Source organism: Pterocles gutturalis, unplaced genomic scaffold (genome assembly GCF_000699245.1).
Source record: "Pterocles gutturalis isolate BGI_N339 unplaced genomic scaffold, ASM69924v1 scaffold4812, whole genome shotgun sequence".
NCBI lineage: Eukaryota > Metazoa > Chordata > Aves > Pterocliformes > Pteroclidae > Pterocles > Pterocles gutturalis.
The window spans coordinates 65,948-90,414 of record NW_010110087.1 but is presented as its reverse complement, the minus strand read 5'-3'; the positions used below and the strand labels follow the sequence as shown (position 1 = coordinate 90,414).

General features: G+C 42.8%; 1 protein-coding gene across 1 annotated transcript in view; it reads right to left on the bottom strand.

The window, feature by feature from the left end:
- The window catches only part of SGCD (sarcoglycan, delta (35kDa dystrophin-associated glycoprotein)), a gene marked incomplete at its 5' end in the record, with an annotated part of 70,063 nt that overhangs the window by 26,635 nt on the left and 18,961 nt on the right, over nt 1–24,467 (bottom strand). The window contains 3 exons of the mRNA XM_010073201.1: nt 5,677–5,749; nt 20,742–20,861; nt 22,955–23,042. Coding sequence (XP_010071503.1) covers nt 5,677–5,749; nt 20,742–20,861; nt 22,955–23,042 — 281 coding nt within the window. The remainder of the gene's footprint in view (nt 1–5,676; nt 5,750–20,741; nt 20,862–22,954; nt 23,043–24,467) is intronic.

The following is a 24,467-nucleotide window of genomic DNA, read 5'->3' as shown; positions in this document are numbered from 1 at the left end:
TCAGATACGAACGTCCCTCCAAAGCCTGCTTTCACCGTCCATTAGAGCTCCTTGAAGAGGATCTGCCTGTCCATGGACAGATCCTATTAGCAGCACTGTGAACAGGGCAGGGACGTGATTTATCCAGCTGGAATAAATCAGCAAAGCTCTGTCAATGCCTCTGCAACTTCCCAGGCATGTGCCTCCTGAGTATATGATCCAAATCTGGGCTTCACTTGCTGAAAATGAGGAAGGAAAGGACACCAAGAGCTGAATCTCCCTGTTCTGGTGCTGGGTGTGAAGGAGGTGAAGACCATGAAGAGAAGATTTCCTGAGGTAAGGACAGGCAACAGCAATCCCCCTCTCCTATTCTTTGCAACAGAAATACTTTAACAGATGGAAAGCTCCAGCAATCAACTGCCTTGTTAACTCCAAGGCTTGCATCCAGTGGTATAGAGAGATCTTAATACACTGCCCACAAGAAGCCTATGGGAAAGACTGCCTTTGATTTGGGAGGGCTGGGGCTTGTCTTCTATAATAGATGAACAGGCAGCAGCTTTGAAGGAATGTCAACAGGAGGAAAAACTAAAGCAAAGTGGCCCTGGCTATAAAATCAGTGTGAATTCTGCTCTGAAAAAGTCTCATCCAACAGCAAGCATTTCAGGAAGCCTTAGCTGGCACGGGAAAACTGGTAGATCATGTGTGGTCTCCTAGATTAGAAAACGGAGAGTGATCAAGGACTCGGCAATTCAAAAGAAACTCATCAGAGTCCACTTAAATTAGGTCAAAGTTTAGAAACCATGAACCTGTTCTCTCATTTTAGTTGTATGCTCATACGTACATGTTGACTTTAGTGGAGATAGTCATATAAATCCAACCCATCGGTGTCATATGAAAATAGTTATATTTTATAAAAAACACACATATTCCCGTTTTTACTAATTAGAATCATAGAATCATTAAGGTTGGAAAAGACCTCAAGGATCACCAAGTCCAACCCAACACCACCTAACTCACTAAACCATGTCCCTAAGCACCACATCTACACGTTTCTTGAACACCTCCAGGGATGGTGACTCCACTTGTCACAATGTGGAAAGTAAAGCTCATCCCAAACCAAAGCCTGCTGTTTTTTAAGCTGGTAGGACTACCAAAATCATTGGAATTGCACTGGTAAAAGAGAGAAAATAATTACTTCCCTTATGGTAAACAGATCAGAAAGTAACACCAGCTAGATGTGTGACAGAGCACTGGAACAGGCTGCCCAGAGAGGTTGTGGAGTCTCCTTGTCTGGAGACATTCAAAGCCCGCGTGGAAGCGTTCCTGTGTGATCTGATCTGGGTGTTCCTGCTCCGGCAGGGGGATTGGACTAGATGATCCTTTGAGGTCCCTTCCAATCTCTAACATTCTGTGATTCTGTGAGATACAAGGCTACGTTTGCCATTTCTCCCTTGCTGACACCTCACAGGAATCCCCAAGTGTTTGCTGTAAACTAAACAGTGTTTCAGTACCACACACTAGTCTTTATAAACGACTTCCATTTCTCACCAATTACTTCCTCTTTCATACCATTAATGTTTTGCATTTCCTCTAATTTTTGTTCTCTTAATCTTTATTAATGTAATGGGTTTTAGACACAAACATTATTTGTTTGTACTTACTGAAAATGTCTCTGCTGCCTTGTGAAACACAGCTGAGAGAAACCTTAATTCGCTAAGAATTATTGTTTTGCAAAATGAGTATTATTACATTAGCTGAGCACTGTATTTAAATTGCTTTTTGTTACAATAGGTCTCACTTGGACTATTTGGATAGTTCAGTACTGTACATGGCAAGGTAGAACTGCACTAATAAAATCAAGCTGCAAGTACATTTCATCTACCATTTGGTACTTTCAGTGCTTCATAATTAACTTTGGTCAAAAATTACCCCTTCGAGCCCAAGGGATTAATTCTCCCTTAACTATATTTGTGCATTACAGGAAAAACAGCCATCCCTTGGTTTCCCGGCCTTGGATGAGCGGTTTACTGCATTTTTAACCTGCAATAATCATGGATGAATTACAGGTGTGTACTTGCCCCACATGGAATGAATTTCATGCTGTCTGATTTCTTTTTATTTAACTCTGGAAACAGGAATACCCTAAACAAGGTTTCCTCACTCATCAGGTGCCTCTGCCCAGCATGACCTGGCCGTCAGGGAGTCACCTATACTGGTTTTGAACTCAGGGACCTGTTCCCACCAGAAGCCCAGGATGGATGCTAACACAGAGCACCCGTCCAGCATACATCCTCCCAGCTTCCAGCACTGAGCCGTTTAACAGCATCCTCCTGATAAATTTTCTTATACTGGATCATCCACTTTTTAATCCCCTCCCCTTAAATTATTTTCCTTCTTCCTTACTCATTGGCTAGTCTAGCCCTTATCCCTCGTCTTGGAGGATGTGTCAGTGGCAATGAAAGCGCTGATCTTGTTAGCCTCCTTGGCATATATTTGCCTTTTGGAAGAAGATAAATGAAGGAAGGCAGGTGATCCCTGCCAGTGTCAAGGAGAGGCTCTCAAGACAGGCTCTTCCCAAGTTACCTGGGTGCTACTAAAACAATCTAGTGAGAAAAGGTCACATTGAATTCAACTTTTTATACATAGGCAATCACATTACCATATGTCAAAGACACCAACCTGCATTAAAAAGAGTCAGTGCAGATATGTTTTAAAAAGGGCACTTAGAAAAGAGGACCACACCTTGTCTATTCTCCAGGATGGTGACCAACTTGTAGAGCAGCTGGTTACTAATAAATGAATTAGGCTCTATGAACCAAAGACCATTTGTCAGCTCAACAGGGACAGAAAGAAATGAGAACATGTGCACCATTCACTCAAAGCGTGCCAGTCTTTGTGACACATGGACATGACTGGAGGCCTTTGGGAGATGGGAGGAAAAGAAGGAAAGACATAGAGATGACTGGCATGATGGCGTACTGCCTGTCTTGCAGGAGAAGTCAGTCTGCCTGTTAAGGAGAGGAGGAAGGGAAAGAAGACATACAGATGGTCTGACTCCCAGTGGCGACAGCAGCAGTTGGTCTCCTCTCTTTCCAACAGTGACAGTTGCTGTCACCCTATTTTGAAGTCTCCTAATGAAAAAGTGGGAGGCAGTATGGTACTGAAAAGAGCAAATGGATAAAGCACATAACTAAGCGTAACCATTTGATCTAGAAGAGTGATGGGAGGTTCGTGGCGTCTGGCAAGAGCCTGCAATAGCTGAATGTGCACTTTCCCACCTCAAGAACTTCAGCCTAAGGAGGAAATAAAGTTTGCACTATTTATTACAGAAAAAGGCCTTTTAGAGTCAAGCCAGCTACTGAGTGCATGTTTACAACGCCGCTTTCCTGGCAGTGTATGCAAATCAGGACCCATTGGCTGCCATCTCATTCAGTCCCATTTCACTGCCGCTTCTTTTTAAACAGGCCAAAATGACACCTTATGCACACACATCGCTTTCAAAATAGGAAGGTGCCAAAAAATGGCCCTCCCAGAGTAAGATTATTTCCTCTATGAACTCTGTACTGCACCCAAAAGGCACCATTTTACCTAAGAAGCAGCCAGAGCTCCAACATGTACTGAGAGAGATGGATGGTTCTTGGTTTGGGAAAGAATAGAGCATCTGCTCTTGGGAAACCTTGTTTTCTCAACACAGTGCTACCATTGGCTCTTCTCAGAGTGGTGGAAAATACATTTATTTTTGCCAAGATAAAATTTTCAGAAGCACACAAAATGTTTTAGGACCCTGTGGGACCTTTTTTTTTTTCCCCAATGTAAATCCTATTCAATGATTTCACCTTAAAAACACAAAAAAGAAAAAAAAACCCACCAGATTTTTACAGGATTTTTTTCACCCAGTCCACTAATTTCAAAGAAAGTCAGTTATCTAACAGCTCTCTGCATAGAACAAGTGGAATAACAACATGAATTTAAAGCAGATCAAATATACTGAATCAACCCCTCACATGGATACTGCCATTAATTCATTTCAATTTCATTTAGCTTAATTCTCTTTGGAACAGTAAGGCATACTCAATCAGATTAAGGCCATTTTAATTCACATTTGTCCTCTCTAATATGACACCCTACACTTATTTGGATTAAATTCCCTCACCACGTTTAGAAAACTCCTAAATAACTACAAACTTGGAAACAAGTCTTGCATTTTTCTTGCACTACTGAAAACAGAACCTGGTTTTGTAGGTTATTCAGATGCTATTGGATTTTTAACCATCATCATGATTTTTTTTTTTTCCCTGAAAACATCAGCAAAGATGGGCCATGCCAGAAAGCCTCTGTCACCTGAACCTCACCTACAAATCCACCCACCCACTGACTGCTTTGTTTGCTTGCTCTGCCCAGAGAAACGAAGGGTATGTGTGCTCTGCACCACCGCACCCTGCCCTCCTGCGGCTCCTTCCACCCCAGCAGACCCTGGGGCTGCCCTGGTAGCTGCATGTCAGGCTGAGCAAAGGCCCTGTTTCCTCTTTTTTTAAAGGAAGTATGCCAAAATTGGGAAAACCACAAGCCAGGGTTAAAGCCACTGCATGGAGAAAGAGAACAAAGTTTGATAGATAACAAACTGCATCACACCAGCACTGCACTTGTTGTCTGACGCATGATCCCCAGAGTGGAAAATGGGAACAATTAGAGTGTTTCCAGAGAGAAACTGAAGGATAGCAATAGACCCAAGGGAAAGCAGCCAGGATATTCTTCATCTTCCACGGTGATCTAGCAGGGCCATAACTATCCCTGGTATCAGAGCAGTGAGAGTTAATGAGAGGTCCTCTCCCATCTCAGTGCATCCACAGTAAATCTGCAGCACTTGTGCATAACTTCAGCTCTCTGAAGATTGCCTCATCCCCAGCAGCTTCCAGGAAAGGAGAGTTTGCAACCCTAGACCTAAGGATAAGATGTCCTTCTGGAGATTTTTTTTTCACCTTTTCTCTCTCTCTCATTTTCTAAGGAAGGATAATGAGAGCATTGATGGCAAACCCCTACAGCCTTCTTGGTCAGAAGATATGAGAAGACTTAGTCAATAATTTATTAGGCCATATGATTAGTCTCTTTTCAGTGACTAGTCATCCAAACTAACCTGTAAGGCCACACTTTTTTTTTTTTTAAATAAAGATAATGCCCAGCATTAGCTTGAGGGCAAAGCTGGTTCTCAGGACCTGTGCTGTTTATTCCCCTCCCAATACACTGCTGTCAGCAAGTGGGTTCTCTGCAAGTGTCAGCAGTTACATGCATGCACAGCTAGACCCTGTGTAGGTCAGGGAGGGTTTGCATTTCTGCAAGACAGATAATGCTGGGGAGCCTTATCCTTTTGCCTGCTGCTACTCCCTGTGATTCAGCATAGACTCCAGTACCTCCCTGCACAACCAGAAGATTTCTCTATTTCTTTTAAAAGGCTGAGCCCAGAGTAAGCAGAGCATGTTACAGAGGAGAAACTATGCTCTCATGACCTGTGATTGCCTTTAGCTTGGTCATATCACATAGAAACATGGCAGGTCCCTTCCCTTCCATGGCATCCCCTTGGTGACGCCTTCCAAAGCAAACCCCCAAGCTCTTATGCAAAAGCAGAAATGATGCCCAGCAGTGCGCACAACTCCAACAAGGCACCACTGAGTTACCGTTAAACCATATTCCAAAGTTTACCTTAGTTCCTTGAAGGGGTCTGCCCTGACATTGGGAGTTTCTATAGATTTAGGGAACACTGTGCCTTCTGCTCCTGAAATCACAAAACAAAACAGAAGACAAATTGTAAACATCATAAGCTGTTATCAGGGGAGTGATTGTCAAATCATAGCTAGGTGCAATTTAACCCATCACCTGACCCCATTTCTCTCTTGTGCACATCCCTTCTGTCCCCAGGAAAAGCCAGACCTTGATCACCTGAAATTGATTGCCTTGATTACAACAGGGATTTGCCTGCAAACTGCACTTCTGGCTGTAAAGCTGCTTATGCCCTGACTGTGGGAAGTGTTTGCTGACCCATCTGATGCAGGCAGCTTGGAAAAGATACCCCCCCTTGGTAACCAGGCATCTAATCCAGCTATGCCCCTCACTAATGAACCTGGATGCACATCATTAAATTATTTCTTTTGCTGGGTCTGAGAGATACTCAAAGGAGAAAGACAAATTTTGGGTCAACCCCTGCAAACACCTCTCTGGTCAGGCTATGCTCCTGCCTGGGGAAAAGGAGGGAGGTGTCTCCCCACTGCAGCACAAGCAGGCAGCAGACTGTGCTCGAGTCCCATCCCGGCCACCGGTTTGATGTGTGACCCAGAAGTCATTTAACATCTGCTCATTTCCCCTTTCTCTAGGAGATGGTGGGGAAGGCAGCACTATCCCCATCTGCTGGGTGTTTTTAGGTCATGAGCTGTAAACTGCTAAGTAATATTAACAGTTCTCCTAAGTTTCAGGTCACTGCAGTCCTCTTCTGTGACCACTTGCATAGCCCAGGTTGGGCCATTTCACCCAGCCATCCCTGCATCGGGTCCGTATTGTGCCTGAGCCATGCTGTGTCTCTCTACAAAGATGTGCTCTCCCAGTTTCATTGTTTTAAGCCTAATGCAGCCCACATCATCCTCTGGTAAGTCATTCTGTTCCGCTAACTGTTCTAATGTAAAAATGAGCATCTAATCTGAATTGGTATCACTTCAGCTTTCAGCCACTAGATCTTCTTGTGTCCTCACAGGCCAGCCAGTAGTTGCTGCCTGAACAGAACCTTCTTCTGTAGGAGTTACCGACAGTGAGCCAACCACCCAACCTTCTCTTTGATTCTCTGAAAAGTTACAGCTTTCTGAACCATTCTCTGTGAAGCAGAATTTCTGGACTTCTCATTGCTCTTTTCTGAACCCATTACACTTCTAAAATATTCTGCTGGGACACAGGAGTCCCCATGTGCTGTCACTTATGCTCCATGCTGCAGAACATCCTTGTCTCACTCACACTGAAACTTCCAATTAAAACACAGCTAAGAATGGTATTAACTGCCTTACGCGCAGCAGTGCACTAGAATTCATGTTCACGTTCTCTAACACATAGCTGCCTCCCCAGTGAGCAAGTATGACCGATATTCTTAAAATTAGACCTGCGGTCTTGTGTTCAGACGCACTGTGAACAGCTAGTCATTCATTATCTGTCTTCATCACTGCAACTTCAATGTCAGCATGCAATGGCACCTGTAGCATTTTTTTTATTTCCTTAACTTTTTCGTCAATATAGCTATTGGTGCAAACTACAGATCCTGATGAGACCTTTTACATATACTGTTTTGAGATCTCTCTTAACACGTGCTATTATAATGGTTACCTATGTGCAGTCTGGAAGTCATCAAAAAAATGCTCTGAGATGATGCAAAACATGTTAAAGCTACATCCTTCTGTAACTTCTGAGAAACACCTGTTGCTTCATTAAGACTATGTTTTCTTTGCACTGAAACAAATTATCTAGGCTGTTACACTGTGTTAGAAAAGAAAAATCAGAATGAAAATAAGCACTCTAGCATTTATAAAAAAACCCCTTCTTTTTGACCTAGAAAAAAACAAAGTAATCTCACAGATGATAAAAGCAGTCTAAAGTTTGAAGCTTTATACTTGGGAATTGAAATTGATCCTATAGCACAATACAGATATTTAGCTCTTAACTTTACTATAAGCCTTCATCGTTACAAGTTGTCAGAAGCAGCTGTAACTTGCCAGCCATGAAGGTTATTATTATCAGATCTGTCCCCTCTCAACAATTTCCAAATGATTTAAGTCTCTGCTTATCCACACAATTGCCTTGGTTATTAGCTTTGCAATGAAACTTAGCAAAAGACGCAGCCTGCACATATCTGCATAATAAAACAATCATTTTCAAGGGGAGGAAGATGAGGAAGTGCAGCTGCAGAGGCGCACATAGATATTCCTGTAACCCTTTCCACCCATCTTGCTTAAATTGTGACTTTATGCTGGTAATTTTAATTCATTTTTACACACTTTAAGTCAGCTACTTAAATTATGCAAAGCCCAAAATAATGATATGCAAGTTATCAGAAACCCCTGGAGCATAAGGAGAAACTTTACCATATTTCTAATGACTTGGGGTTTTCCAGGCTTTCATTATTTCATTTAAATGCAGGAAGCAACTTCGGAAACAAAAAGCAGTGAAGACTCTGATGCAGTCATTTCAGGAAGGCTGAAAATAAAGAAGCCTGCTATTCCTCTCATCTGTCTCCTTGTTTTCCTTTCCCTATACACAGTTGTTAAACCTTCTTTTCCTGACTTTTTTATTTCCAGATCCATGGAAGAGTCCCTTTTGCACTGGGAACAGGAATGAGATTTCCAAATCCATTTCTCTCCTTTGATATGCATTAGAAGTGGACGCTACCCGCCTTGATACTTTTTTATTTCCAGATCCATGGAAGAGTCCCTTTTGCACTGGGAACAGGAATGAGATTTCCAAATCCTTCTGTTTCTCTCCTTTGATATGCACTAGAAGTGGACGCTACCTGCCTTGATAAGGCTTCCTGCCTTGACAATATCATTTCTTATTATTCTGTTTTAAGAAGTCAAGCTCTCTCAGAGGGCCCCCTGTCCCTGTCACCGAGCAGGACAGCAGCCACGAGGGGATGCTGAGGGACGAGCACTGAGACATCCCTCCCTTGACTTTGGCTGTCAGCAGCTGAGGGACTCCTTGAGCTGCCCGTGTCATCCAGCCACTGGAGAGACCCTGATAAGCTTTCCTCCCCTCACCTAATTATCATTTTAAGTGTCCCCATTTCTATAGCAGGGGGATCACAGATGAACTAAATACTCTGGAGAAGTATTCAACTACACTGGACATTTGTGTCAAAGTCTGGCTCTTGGCCACTGTGGAAGTCCCCAGCCAGGCTGTGATAGCACCAGTGTTGGACTGTGTTGAAAGTGAAGAGGTTGGGTTGGAGGAAGTGACCTCAGTTAGTGGTTTTACTAAAGGCTTTGGCGAAAAAGAGAAGGAAAGTTTGAGGGAAATGTGCTGTTGACACTGAACTGGGTTATTTTGGCTCTGCAGAGGAGGACTGGAATGTCATGGAGGAAGAAATGTTTGACCTTAGGGAGTGAGGAGAGAGAGAGGGTGAAATTTAAAAATACAAAGTCCAAGGTCATGTGCTTAGAAAGCAGCACAAATTTCTGTTCCATGTTGGACACTCCCTGGATGGAAATACCCCTGGATAAAGGCTGATCGCTACTCATGATCCATGGCAGAGGGACGGGGCCAAAGGGAAGACAAATGTGACATTAAACTGAAAGGCAAGAGGCAAGCCTAACAGGAAAATAAAAAAAAAAATCACACTATTTTAGGAATCACCAGTGAATCCTTGAACGATTATGTAGCCCCCAGCTCATCCCCAGTGAGGAAAGTGTACAGAGAATAAATATTGTCACGACTGCAGGAACATAAAATCTCTACCCTACAAAAGAAGACTGTAAGGACTTGGCTTTTCAGCTTAGCAGCATGATGGCTGAGGAAGGATTTGAATGCTTTATATAAATATATTAGGAGAATAAACAACATGAAGGAGAAAGAACTACTGGCTATAGGCCAATGTTGGCATGAGAGCAAGTGGCAATAAAGTGGTCTCAAATATATTTGGGAAGAAAAATAGGTGTTTTCGAGCCAAAAGAGGAGTAAAAATGGGAACTGCTTTTCAGTTAGAGTAGATGGGACAGACAATCTAAGAGATCTGAGAAATTCATGACTATAAGATGTGGGATATCAAAACCAGAGACAAGATACGCAAGACCAGAAGGTGCCGTCTAGTCTTGCACTCCTCTAGTCTTATTTTCCCTGTCCTCTACCCGAGGAATAATGGGTTTTGGCAAATGGTATTAATACATAGCTCCAACAGTTCAAGACTTAGCTGCTACAATCTCCCTTCACAATCAAAGTGGCTATGCCCCTCTACTCTCTTTACTGAGTATAAAACAGAAGTAAATTAAATTTATTATTGTCCAATGTAGCTTCTGCTTCCCAAATTACTTGTTATTAATAAATTTGCTATCTACCATGAAAAATGCATAATATAAAATTTATATTTCATTGCAAAGTACTGAAAATATTTTTTTTAATCTCATGAAACTCTCTGCTGCTGCTAAGGGTAACTGACCTGCAAACAGCCAAAGACAGTTAAGAGAAAACAATCATATAATTTGTATTTAAACGTACTATACTGTACATCCCTAGGCAAGAAATTATTTTCTCACAGTATTATATCAGAGCGACTTCTATTAAAAGCCATACCTACTGATTCCCTCTTCTGACACTGTGTAATTTACCACCGATAAACGTTCATAAACAGTTTGACTGAAAAATCCATAAAGCCATTTCAGCTTTATTTTAAGTTCCATTTAATGTCCCTCAAAGATGATTTCATCAATGTGTTTCCATTAGCTGGTTCTCTGCCCAATAACTTAATTCCACACAATCAGTCAGGAACTTATAAAGCATATGACAGGATCTACCTAAAGTGTTTTGAATCACCATAAAGATTCACTCAAAGAGTGGTTATTTTTTTCCCTTCTAGTGCATAAGGGCACAAATGTCAAAGACCCCTGTGTAGGCATTCACTTTGTGCAATAACAAAATCAAGAGTCCTATGGCAAGGGAACATTTACAGCTCAATTTCAGGCTTTGGGGTTTTTTTGTTTTTGTCTGTTCTCTTATTTGAGACTCAAGAAAGACTGCATGAGAACAGGTTCGCCAAATAAGAGCTTTCATTTTCTCTGGCAATAGTGGTTTCTTAGAAGCTCACTGCCACATCCAGGAGACAATCCTGTTGCAGTCTGGACCACTGGAGGTCAGTTGCTGGACCTACATCCAGCTTTTGGACCTCCTCTCACCTCCCTCTTCCCATTCTGCACCCACCAGAGGAGCCTCCAGTGCCACTGGTCTGTTGCATCCTCTGAGCAGCTCCAGCTCTTGCAACAGGAGACACTGTCCTCTCTTGCTGCACAGCATGCGCCTGGCACAAGCTGACCTCACTATTTCCAGCATGGCAGCAACAAAAAAAGCCAGCAGGCTGAGCTTTTGGCAATCAGCTTGCTCTATGACATGACTCCAAAACATAGCACAAAACTAGGTTTTTTCATCCCAGTTTCACATTGAAACAAAGCAAAAGCATCATGTTGTGTATGTGCACACTGGTCTGCCAGTCTCCTGTTGAAGAGCACCTTTTGAAGCATTAACCCTCTTCATCCAAATGTGGAGTTGGCTGATCAGTCTCATGAGCTTTGCGAGAAAAAACTGGGAGATGACTAACACCCCACCAAGGCAAAGGCTCTGGTGGGAGCTCACCGCTGGCTGGATGCTAGCAACTCCGTTTGGGGAGGGAGGAGTTCCAATTCTCCCAAGAAGGGAGCAAACCTCAGCTGGAACGTGCATCTCCTGAACCAGCAACAAATCCAACCAGAGGAAAGTGGGCACCAACAGTTCAGCTTTCCAAGCTGCCTCTTGCTTTCCCTATGTGCTGCAAAAGTGCCTGAGCTGCGTGACACTGTCCTGGCACCTTTCCTGGTCCAAAGCCAAGGGCCATCCCTGCTCTGGCCAGAAATGGGCTCCAGCCACAACTGGGCTCCAGCCACAGTGGCAAGATGCTGATCACATACCGCTCCCTCTGCACTAAACTTGCTCTAGGCTTCTACTGCTATCAGCTGGAAGGGGGAGAAGATGCTCAAATGCAATGCGATGAGAGGTATTTTTAGACTAATGATTGATGCTCCGGCTGTCAAGGGTAGGTGGCAATCAGCTGAACAGCACTTGGGGGCAAACAGAACACGAGGGAGAGAAATCAGGTTTCCGCTCAGCTGTGCACCTGGTTAGCTATTCCCCACTTTCCTGCTTTTCTTTCTAGACAACACATTTCTTTACCACTCTCTGTATTCTTTTGGTAATAATTCCAGTCCTGCAGTACACCTTTAGTGTTGCATATCACTGCTTTATAATGAAATTGGGTTCTGTGATTGTGATTTGCTGTGATTTTTTTCTAGAGGCAATGTATACTGTGCTGGTGATCTCCATAAACTACCTCTGTTCCCACTGTTATTGATCAGGACACATTCAGCAATTTGTTCATGAAAACACCATCTGACGAGGTTCTCTCTTCTCTAGGTCTCATCAGGGTAATATGTGACAGTCTCAGACTCTGTGCAAACAGATGTCCAGGAAGCAAATCCAATACAATACAGGTAGAAATGATTTGTGCCTGCTTCTTTTAATTCCTAGCTTTAAAAGCCTTATTCATCCTTAATTTATGTTTTTAAATGGATGAACATAGTAATTGCTGTTGCTCCCCTTGAATCCCATCAAATCTGAAATCAATAAGAGCTCCATTTCAGGGCCCAACAGTAATAGCATGGCTGGGTTAAGCCAGTGCACTGAACAAAAGCCATAAAGCTTCATTCATGCTTCTTTCTAGGATACTATAAAAACAGTTCATTGCAAAGGTCTGTCTGCCTGCCTGCCTTTGTTGTCAAAGTGTTGGGGAGTTTTTCATTTAAAGGCAATCTATGTAATGAGATCATGTGTGGCATCAACAAATGTATTTACAATAAAAATGTAATTTATTTAGAATCTTTTAGGTTTTGGTCTTGGCACTGCAGGCAGATGGGGAGTGAGTCAGCCTTTGGGTGCTGGGCTGTGGCGGACTCCTTGGGAACTCCTTGAGACTCCAGCACCATGAGCTCCAATGGGTGGAGGAGAAGCAGTTATCTGACTCACAGTCCCAAGAGATAAATGGAGCTTGGTTTTAAGCTAGAAAACTTGCAAATAAGATGAACCACAAGCTCTAAGATGTGTATGTGGGCCAGTAGTGATGTGTGTGTCTGTAGACACATGTTGAACCTCGCTTCAGTGGTTGAATGTCTGAGAAATACAAAGGGAGTAACAGAAAAAAGCAGAAGGGCTTGCATCCAAACTGAGAAAAGACATACGAAGAGAGGTTGCTATAGCTTATGTTGACCTCTAGATATTTCCTTCTTGACTAGTTTTGGAGTCCTTCAACACTTTTCCTGGAGCTCAACAATAGCAATGTCATCACTGAATTCCTTTGAAGCTCTCCTTAGCATTCTTGTGCAAAGTTGCAAAGAAACTCAGGAGAGCACCTGAAGTAGGAATACACAGCGGAAATTTATCAAGGAGAATATTATGTGAGCTTCAAACAGATCAGGTTGTGAAGGCTGGGGAAGACACTTAGGAAATAAAATATAAATCTTCCACACTTTTAGACTTGATTTCAGTGTTTGGTAAGTGTACAGTATGTTTCTTTCATAATCCTTGTGACATTTAATCAGTATTAATCTAATAGTGGATGATTCTTCTTTTTCCTTAAACAGGATTAAGGTAACGCAATCTGAACACACATTTCAGCCTGGACTAGAAGCCTATACACTTTACATAAATGCTGTCCTTTTTGCCTGGAATGTACTTTGAAGTAAAAGTAAATACAAAGAAAACTTGTCAAGATATCTCCCTCCTGACACACAGTGTTCTCTCCATCAAAAGACAAGTTTACAATCCGGCTGAGTAGATTTTGAAAAAGGAGAGCAATGTTATTTGCATTTGGCATTAAAAGGAATGGACAACAGTGTCTACATCTATTGCCCTCAAGGCAGCAAAGCAATCAGAAGTATCCATTCAAGAATTGTATGTTTGCTCAAGATCTGGTCATTTTAATCTCTTCCCTTAAGCAATGGGGAAGCAACTTTATTTGGAAGAAAGCATCCAGAAATCTCATCCTAGCCTCTGGGGAAAAAACTCCCACCCAATTCAACCAAAACATTTTTTTCTGTATAGGTTTCTAATTCTTTGTTACTGCTGACTACAGATTAAATCACTTTTTCATACCTGACTTTTACGTTGATAGGGCAATAGCACAATTCCTAATTGAGAGCAAAAAAGAATTTTCTTGTGGCTTTAATCACTGATAGGAAACATCTTTCTTTTCCCCCACTGCTCCTTAATTTTGCTAAACATTTTTTTTTTCCAGCACCATGGCTCTGCAATGAATGCAAAGAAATCTGATGAAACTCTGCTGCCACAACTGAACGCTACAGACAGTGGAGGCTGTTTCCAGTCTTGCTAGTGCCAGTGCTAACACCTGGTATCTTCATTTGTCAGTGTATTTCCCTACTTTCCTCATTTTATTCTCTGTCCCTTTTCCACAGGACCAATGACTACATGACAGCTTGGCAATTGCTCGGGGACTGCACTAATATTACCGCTTAATTACCCACAGGGAGCGTGTAGTGAATATTTGTCGCTGCTTCCTAAAGAAGTTCATACATCTTCAGCAAAAGGTCAAATGCCTGTCCAAGCCTCCTGAGCAGCTTGGTCGTGGCACGCTCGTTCCTCTTGCTGGGAGCACAGAAGGGAGCCCTGGAGCATCTGCTACCTCCGAGTGCCTTGAAGCAGCCCAGCGAGCAGGAGCTCGTTTGCAACTCGATGAACTGGGAAAGGCCTCTAACCCCAGTCTGATGGCACAGCATTTGCTTCCAGGAGCACAACAAGGTACCCCAGTGAGGTACCATGGCCACGATTTGGCAGCATCGAGCCAGCTTTGAGTTGGATGCAACTTGCTCTCCACTGCCTTTGTAAAGGAAAAGGATCATAGTAGGAAAATGTTTCAATTTGCTAAGAAATGAGACTTGTAGCACCATTTCTCCTTTGAAAAAGCTATTTACAGACCTGTAATAAGGACACATTTTTCAGGAAAACATACAAAATGCATAATAGCAAGTTCAAGCTTGGCATTTATCCTCAGGCGTAAAGCTGGAGCAGACTCAATGGTGAGGCCAGAAAGCTCCAGCTCCTCTGGATCAAGCCTGATTTCAACACTTGGCTACGAAACTTGTTCCCTCTGCCACAAACAAATCAGCCAAATGCCACTTTGAAATCATAATGGCTGCTGTAAAGGGCAACGGTGCATGTCCTGACCCATAAATAATAACTTCTGAAGAAGGGTGCATGCAGCAAAGATTGGTGGTAACTCCTGGAAGTTGTTAACTTTCTAGCTTACACCACCCTCTAAAATGACTGGTAGCAGTCAAATAGCTTTGTGGATTATTTTCATGAACTAGAACTACTCTTGCACTCATTAAAGTTGCTCTCCTGTAAATATTGCAGCAAACGTAAGCTAGAAAGGATGGGCCAAGAAGCTACTAAAATTGTAATTTTGTGGAAATGTGAGCAGAGCCCTTTAGCCAGGCTGGCATTGCAACCACAGCTCTGCAGGGATCCTCCTAGATCAAGCTAATAACGACGCTCCCTGAAAATGTTTGTAGATGTGAAGCTTCAGAGACAGCTGGGCCAGCTTACACAGACGTATTAGTTCACCACATTCACATTAAATTGTGTTCTCCTCTTGTCCAAAGTGAAGGACACTGCAAATGCTTTTTCAGCTCTTCCACGGGTAATGAAACCCAGCACTTAGTATTCTGCAAATACAGAGCAGGTATTGTCCCTTTGTCCCCAACAAGAGAAAACCCCTGCCCAAACTCTCCTGTTGAAAAGAGCTTCTTATGAGGCAGTCATATAGTGATCTCTTTGAATATAAGCTTATGCTATGTTGATTTTATTGGTGGTGTTCCTTGACTAAAACCTCTGAAGTCCATAATACGTAGCTCTCATTAATAAAATCCTAGAAATGTGCCTTGGAAATAATTTCTCCAAACTTACTAATAAATTTACAATAACATTTCACCAGCTGATGCCTCTTTTCAGGTGCATTCCCAAGCACCTGGCAAGAAACTAGAACAAAACACGGTCCCAATCTAATATTTCTGCAAGCCTAACCCATGCCCAGTATTTGCATGCCCCACACGGTTTATTGCCCGGAGGGAATGTGCTACAGTGGAAAAAAGCTACAAGGCAGAAATAGAGTTCATGTCTCGTTATTGGAAGGGAGAGCAGGCAAGGGGCTGGAGAGATCAAAGGGACGTTTTAGCTAGCCCAGGTGCTGGGAGGACTGCAGTGAGTGGTGGGTGGGTCACCCGTCTCCTGCAGTCTTTATACTGGGAGATGAAAGGCATCCTACCCCACTCTGAATGCAGCTGTTCTAGTCAGGGTTTGCTAGAGGGAAAGGCCATAGCCAAATGTTTATCATTAGGCTATACTAGAAGAAAAGCTTATGCTATGCTAGTCTAAATGTCCAAGGGACAGGCACATTTTCCAGGGACCCAGAGCAGGAGCAATTTGGGAGCAATCCCTTCTATTACAGAAAAGGGACCTTGTGGTTTTATCATTAATTCTATCTTTATTGCAAAGCAAAATGGCAATCTTAAGAGTGGTTCAAAAGCGTGGTTGATTTGCAGTGGGACAGCATCCAACCCATGCAATCCTACCTCCCACGCTACCCTTCCTCCACCACTCAAAACCAGGGACTGCGAAAGCCTCTAAGCTGCGGGAACGCATCTTCTGCGTCTCTATCTCAGCTCGCTGCAGTGCACGTGGATTCCCATCAATATTATTCTTAAAAAAAAATATGTTAAATCCATCATAAATATTAAACATGAGAGTATACTGGCAAGTTTCCCTGAAAACAAACTTCAAAAAATAATCTCCAAAAAAGATGTCAAGGCCCTTGGGAGAACTGACACTGGCATGTCATCAGATGTTGTCTTATAAAGCTAAATTAAGCGGCTCTAACTCTACTTGGAACAGAGTTTAATTTCTGTAAAAACTCATGCTAATTTAAATTGCTTTAGATTTAATTAAAAATGCTTTTGTATAGAGATAATAATGTTAACTCTGTTAATTAGTATCAAGTGGCATCTAGAGGGCATATTTAAAAACTAATCTGGAGAATAAATAGAGCTAATTAACAGTCAGAATAATGCTTTATGATTGTCTTTTGTTTATAAATGCTATAATGTTCAATATGCTATTAAATGAAATCTGTAATTAATATATATCAAAGTTATTTTTTAATGCTGTTTTAACTAAAGAGTATTTCTTCTGCACCATTTTTCAGACGGTCTGAACACGTTTCACTTCTGGAGGGAGGGAGGAAGGGGGAAGGGGAACCGCTGTACGATGTACCACATACGAATTCAATTAGGACCAGCTCATTCATCTCCCATAACGCGGACCGTATGTGTTTATGAGCCCGCGGGGCACATCCAGCAAGGCATTAGCTTGCATCTATGTGGTGTTTGCTAAAAGGTGCTGCTAACTTTGGCAATGGCCAGCTCAGGGAAGCTTTGCACTTCACCCCACACACAACCTCACGAGCAGCACCACGGTACCGCTTACCAGGCAGAGAAGTGGCACATTTTGCCTTCAAAATCTAAGCCTTGCAAACCAGAATCGTGGTTCTGAGGAATGAGAACGGCTCTGAGGTTTGCTGTAGTATCTCTTAAAAGACTGCCAGGTGCTCAAGCACTCCAGGAACGAAGCTTGTAAAAGAAAGCGGTGCTGACAGTGAGAATGTGTCTCCTCAAGAGTGGAGGGGATGGCTGGGCAACTGCAGGCATTGGCAGATGAGCTTGTAAGAAAAAGGACAGACCAGATTTGGCATAAGGCTCAGTTGCTACATGACTTTTTGTAGGCAAACATGAGCTCCTTCTGAGTCATCTGGACCAATGCAGCTGCTGAGCTCCCAGCTGGCTCTGAGCAAGGCAGAGGGGATTCGTGCTCGCGTCTGGAAAAGGCTGGGTGGATGTTATGGGAGCTGACCATGGCCAAAGGGCTCAGAGGGCTGCCCTTGTCCTCAAACAGAAGTTCCCGTTATCCTGCAATCTCTCCTATGACAACAGGTTTGACCGGATTCACCAAATCAAACAAACTCATTGAAGCACTTAAAATTACATAATGCATGAAAAGCAGAGGGGACTAACTCTGTCCTTTTGTGTCCTTTAGTGGTTAAAAAATCAGAAATAGCCCCCCAAAATACAGTTAAAATAAAAAGCACTTTCACTTGGTAATCTGCACTACCCATGCTGTGCAATTTTTTGAAGCACCATCAAATGAAGCACATGTCCTACTTGTATTTTTTTGGTACATAACTCTGTGTATCCTCCCTTTTCAATGCCTTGCTAATGCTGAAAAATCCTTTAGCTACCCAGAGCAGAGTCCATTTCAAAAAAGGAAAGCACCTCTTTCCTCATGACAGGGCTTCAGCATTACTTTATAGAACAAACTTTCAGAATCAACTTTGAAGCGCGTACAAAGAAAAAAAGTAATTATCATTAACAAGATTAAAAGCTATCCACAAGCCCAGTAACTGCTGCTCTAACCTCTGTGAGATGACTTTCATGCCAGATTGCAGACATACCCTTCCTCCTATAACAAGTACGTGTTCAGCAATAACGAGAACAAGTTGAGATTATTTACATAGCGTAGATAGGTGTCAGCAGACACATTCCGACAGCACCTGAGATCCCAAACACCAGAAAAATGATCAAAGGAATTTGTCTGTGTACTACAAGTTGGACTAGCCTCAAGTGCAGACAAAAACACTGCAAGAAATATGAACATATGGTATAATCCTTCCCAGTATGGCAAGCAGCCATGGCAAACACTTTTGGAGATAAAATTAGATTGAGGAAGCAAAGCTGGAGAGAAACAAAGCCAAGTATGAACTCTGAAAGCATTTCAGTTCAAGGTCACTGAAATACTTGCCACGTAACATCACCAGTGGTATCATTCTACCTTTTATTTTCTGACAGATCTGCATAAGCCAAATAAACCCCAAGAAACACTCAGTTTCAAATAAAAATTAAAGTGCAGTACAGTGGTTAGCAGTATTTTTGATGCTGTTTATTCTGGAGACTAAAACAAGGCAGAAACTCAAAATAACTATCAAAAATAATTGCTGGTTTCTCCAAAGTACAAAGTAAATAAAAAAGCAATATTTTTGTAAGTATGTAACCTGAGAAGTACTTGCAACGTGTAAAGAAAAGTTTCTATAAAATCTCTTGTGTTTTAAGATCTCCAAGAAAACATCTAAAAACTGTTGCTTCTTGACTTCATCCATCCTGCACAAAGACTGTACAGCTAATCAGCTCTGAAGGGTGCAGTGTGAAGGGAGATTTGTGACAGAAGATGGATTGTGATAAATGCTCCTCAGCTCTGTAACACTGCAAGACTTTTGAATGGTCCTTTTGAAAGTTTTAAACTACAAAGATACTGTTAATTCTGTGAAGTTCAACATATAAAACTATAAAACTCACGTAACTTTGTATAGCTGGTGACTGAACTAGTCCAGTACGTACCAGCAGTGACTTGCAAAGAGCTTCACCTGGACTGTCTACAAACAGGAACATGACATCAGGTAATGAAAAACGTGAATGGTTGGATACAAAGTCCCATTCATGATGGTTAGACTCTTAGGCCCTGATTTAAACTTCTTTAGATTACATATAATATCCTAACAAAACGCTACCTAGTATGTAGCAAATAACAGTAAATAAAAACAGTCTAAAATATTCTAAAAAAAAAATCCTCTACATCATTCTAAGCTCCTTCGTTGATCTCTGTGTTTAGGAACTTACTGGAGAACTAAGGAACAATTTGGAGCAAGCAGATGCATCCAAACCAAGCCATTAGAAAACAGGTATCAGTGCATCCACAGAGACCAGCGGTACAGTTATGTGACTACCTGCTAGTAATATCAAGTTACCCAGTCTGGTCCTACCTGAAAACATTTACAAGCAAATCTGAGACTAACCAAAGAGCATGGATTGAACTGGAGAGCCAGAGAATTCAAGTACCCAAGAGGTAATTTCATGGAACTATCAAATACATTTGAAAATTTTACGATTTTCGTAACAGCTTCTTTTTTCTAATTAAAAAAAACACACCACAAAACGGAACTATCAAATACATTTGAAAATTTTACAATTTTTGTAACAGCTTCTTTTTTCTAATTGAAAAAAAACCAAACAACCAAACCCAAACCAAACAGTAAACAACCCCCTCTCCCCAGAGCCAAAATGCATCCCCAGTTTTTATGAGGAACTACCGATGTAAAGCCTAACAGGCAGGACAGCTGGGGAGGCTGATCCCTCACAGGCAAAAGGAGGGCTCGAGCTGACCCCTCTGTAAAGGCAGAGGGGGAAGCGGTGGCACTGGTAAGGCTGGGGTCTCCTTCTGTGCACGGGGCACTCAGCCCACCCACAGCACAGCTGGAGATGGCTCAGAGACACACAATGTGCTCTCACATGTGGCTAAGGAAAGGTCACTAATATAAAGGCCACCAAACTATTCAGAGAATTAACATGGCATCCTGTCTCATGCTGACTTTTTCACTGCGGGTCTCCTCCTTGGTGTTCACTTCAGAATGAAGGGGGAGCTGGTGAAAGCGGTGGGATCAAAACCATGAAGGCTGAGGTTTCTCCACGCACAGGAACTGCGGTGATGGAAGCGTCCCTACAGTGTCCCCTCATGGCCTGCATCCCAGACCCAAGAGATCAAGCTGTTCAGTTCCCAAAGCTAGTTTTAAAGCTACTTCACTGAGCCAGACAGACCACTTCCAGGGGATTTTTCTCTGGAGGAAAATAACATATTGTGCAAGTTAAGAAACCCCTCAGATAGGAACTCTTGGCCATTATCTTCCTGGAGAAGATTCAAAGCAACAAAGACAGCGAAAGGCTTTATCTCCACAAGAAGCTTTCTGCAAGTGTGAAGAAAAGTCAGGCAAAACTATTCTAACGTTTGAAGAGGCGCATATTAAAACAGTGATTTAGTGAATAATCTTTTACCTAAAACTCTCAATCTCTCTGCTCCGACCACCACTTCGTTGTCATCTGCAGAAAACAGCAATTTTCCAGAGAGGGTTTTCACCTCAAATTTTTGGCTGTGTGCTTCCACTGCTTGGGGACCTAGAGGGAAGAAGAGATTTCACACAACCTTTTAGTGAAAAGTAGAAGAAAATCACATAGTAGCTTCATACATTTAACAAACCCATCTGCTGAGATTGGCCAAATAGCTCTGCAGATACAACCTGCATCTGACAGAGAGGTCTGTGCTTTTCAGAGGGTGACCTCTCATTAGAAAAGGGCACTGCTTTCTACCCAAATAACAAGCCCTCAACTATTTCCACTTATATTTTTGTTAATGTTATGTGACACATAAATCACCATTAAACTTGGGATAGCTGGGAAATTTTTACGGAAAGACAGACCCACATGTGAAATAGTAATGCATGTACCCAGCCACGCTTTGAGAGAACTGGTGCAAATCTTTTCTTTTGGACCATTTCAGCTACGTGCAGGCCATGACGAATGGCAGAGTCTCCCACATTTCAGAAAGTTTTTAGACAAGTAAAACTTTCCTTCTTAGCTCTCATTTCAATTCCGCTGCTTCTCCTGCAGTGCTGGGAAGCCTCTGGCAATGCGTTTTGTTGTGGAGCCTGATAAACATCAGCTGCCTGAACAGCAATTCTGTGCAGGTCTGTAACTCAAAAGCTGCAAAGAGCAGACCCCTCAGTTATCTGACCCAGGCTAAACTTCGGAGAAATCACCATCTAACAGCCCTGTGCATCTCAGTCCAAGCCGCAGCCTCCCTGGAATATGCTGCTGCACACGGCAGGTGATAGGAATTCACGTTACTTCTGGCCATCTTCCTGACTAGTCTAATTTCTCAAAAGAGAAGAGAAATTAGAACCAACAGCCAGTATTTTCTTATAGGCAGTTTCTAACTCCATCTATATCCAGCGTTTCCCTGCACAGGTCATCTGTATTAGCATAAGGACACGCAAAGAACCACGTGCATGGTTCAGACTACAGAAAAATGAGGCTATGCCAAGATCCCTGGAAACACTTAAAAATCCAACAGCCATTCAGAGAAAATCCAGTATTTTCAAGCTTTAAGTTTGATTTGTATCTTGCTAATTAACTACCTCCCTACTCATCGCTGCAGCATGCACTGCCCATATGGGACCGTGCCTTTGCTCCGCTCTGAAACCCAAGCTGCTGCCGAACACAGAAACGAGCTCAACAGCCAGAACATCACACTGGGAGATGTCACTATGTCCTCCCAAGCTCTTATGAAATGGAGGTGCTTAAGTGAACCAAATACCCTCTTGAAAATATATGAAGAACCAACAAACTAAAACTAATTCTGAATGTGAGAATCAGGGAGCTTGGGGTTGAATTTATTTCCTTCCTCCAGGCAATTTTCATGTGTGCTGCCTAAATCATTGCTTACTGAAGCTGCATATTTAATTATTTAATACTGTGACTGGAGGCCAAGATGTTGTGTAAGCAAACCAAACAACCCAGTCGCACATAGAAACAACATGTTTATGGATTACTGACTCTGCCACACAGCAATACTTCTCCCGGTCCCTTGAAAAATCTCAATAAGTAAATATCTATCCTATATCATATATATATATTATCTATTAGCATATATAACACATTAGGCTCTTTCAACCCAAATTACACATGCACTCATTCGAAGGCTGCTGTGCGCTGGGGATTTATGAAACACCCATTTCCCCATCAAAAACACTCATGCTTAGGAGCATGAGAGTGTTCTTCATCAGCAGAAGGGCACAGAGAGCTCTAAACTGCAAAATGTTCCAACCCAGACACAGTTAATCAGCAGAGTTCCCACGATCTCAGGCAAGTTAAAAGTGTCTCGGGAAAAGCCTGTGCCTGTGACAACAGAAATATCACCCTGCATATGTTCTTCTTGACCCTGAAGTCATACCACTAACCTTTTTGTCTCCAGATTGGCTTTGAAATGAAAACGATGGTCTGCTTTGTTATCAGAAAGCACCAACCAGCTGTCTCCCCAGCACAGCTTTCATGTCTCTAGCTTTGTTTCTACAAAGTGAAGCGAAGTTTTCATTTGTACTTCACAAGACACCTGGGCTCCCCTCCTGTGTGCTAAAGCCATCACAGCATCCCACAACACTCCTGCTTTCATCCCTCCTTAATTCTTCCATGCAGCCTTTCCCCCTCCTTACCTGTTACAAGGCGAGTAAGGACTTTCGTCTTCTCATTGAGGATGTTCACTGTCACATTTCTGGCAGACTGGAAGTACAGTGGGTTGCCCTGGAACGAGACCACGAGAGCAAGCGCATGAGGTGGGGACGGCTGCCCAAGACCAGCCTGCCTGCAATGCCTGGAGCTTTGCCTGACGTGCTGGGCTGCTGCGAATGGCCCCAGGGCCGGGCACATGGCTGAGGTGCAGGCTACCCTCTAGTAATTTTTATTGTCCAGGATAAAACCATAGCCCATGTATCTGGCTCAGGTAAAGTCCCAGAGACTGGCCTTGTTTCAGGGATAGTTAGCTTTACTGCCAGGGTGAGCCAACCAACCTGTTATTTTCCAATGTGCAGGTGATACGGGACCTGACCTAAGCTTCCCGAATTTCATGGTGTTTGGGAGAGTGGCTGACTGCAGCAATGCCTTTCACAGTCAAATTTGCAATATCACACTCAGCTTCAGAGGACCCCAATGAGTGACTGTGTCTGCGTACCACACGGCCATGTGAGTTAGCCATGCCCAAGGGCTGTGAACGAGAAAACCTTACTAACATGTAGAAAGTGCCTTTGATCTCAAAGTACTTATGAACCATCTGGCATGTACCACCATCACATTCCAGTCTGGCATGCCAGCTTGGGACTGGACCCATCCCATCAGGTCTGGAAATACCCAAGACAAGAAGTCTTCCCCACTCCTCAACTTGACCACACAGATTTCTACCCATTTTTCATTTTTATGCTTTAACTATACCTCTGAGAGAAGAGCTAGAGCAGCTGTTAGCACACAGCAGCCACGCAGCTACCTGGCAGCATCCATCTCAGGTATTTCTCCCACAGAGCAAAGCCAAAGCAAATCCAAAGAGAAAACCATCTGGCTCCTGTGTGCAAAAGCATCCAAGACACCTGGGAACCCATGTTTTCTCCAGGCAGCCCCAGTCCACACAGCTGGTTTCTCAGGGATGATTAGCCACCTACGCCACCAGCACAGGGTGGCCCCAACTTAAATCAGCCAAAAATCTAATGTGCGAGGTGGAAATTCACTGCCAGTATCTCTTTATAATGTCCAAAGCAGGCAGCTGATTAAATTCATCAACTGACTAAGCCATAGGATGGGTAGAGAGGATAAAATAGTAAGAAAATCAGCAAGGAGTTGAAAATTTGATGTCCATGTGCTTCCTCCACTGACATCTTCTTCCAGCATTTCAAAATCTTTCCATTAGGAATGAATAATCAGGATGGGGATAGAGGATCATGCAGGTCAGGCATGTTCTCCCTGCCTCCTGAATTTATAAGGAACATAACTAATATTTGCATAGATGTCATGTTTCTGGATCATGGCAGAAGGAGTAGGTTGTCTGCGTATAAACCGTAAGAGGAGCACAGGAATGCACTCGTGGGAGTCCTGTGGGGGACTGGAGCTCCAAGGAACACTTGTAGTGATGGGTAAACGATTTCTGGCAGTGTTTGCAGAAAACCAATCTCAACAAAAACA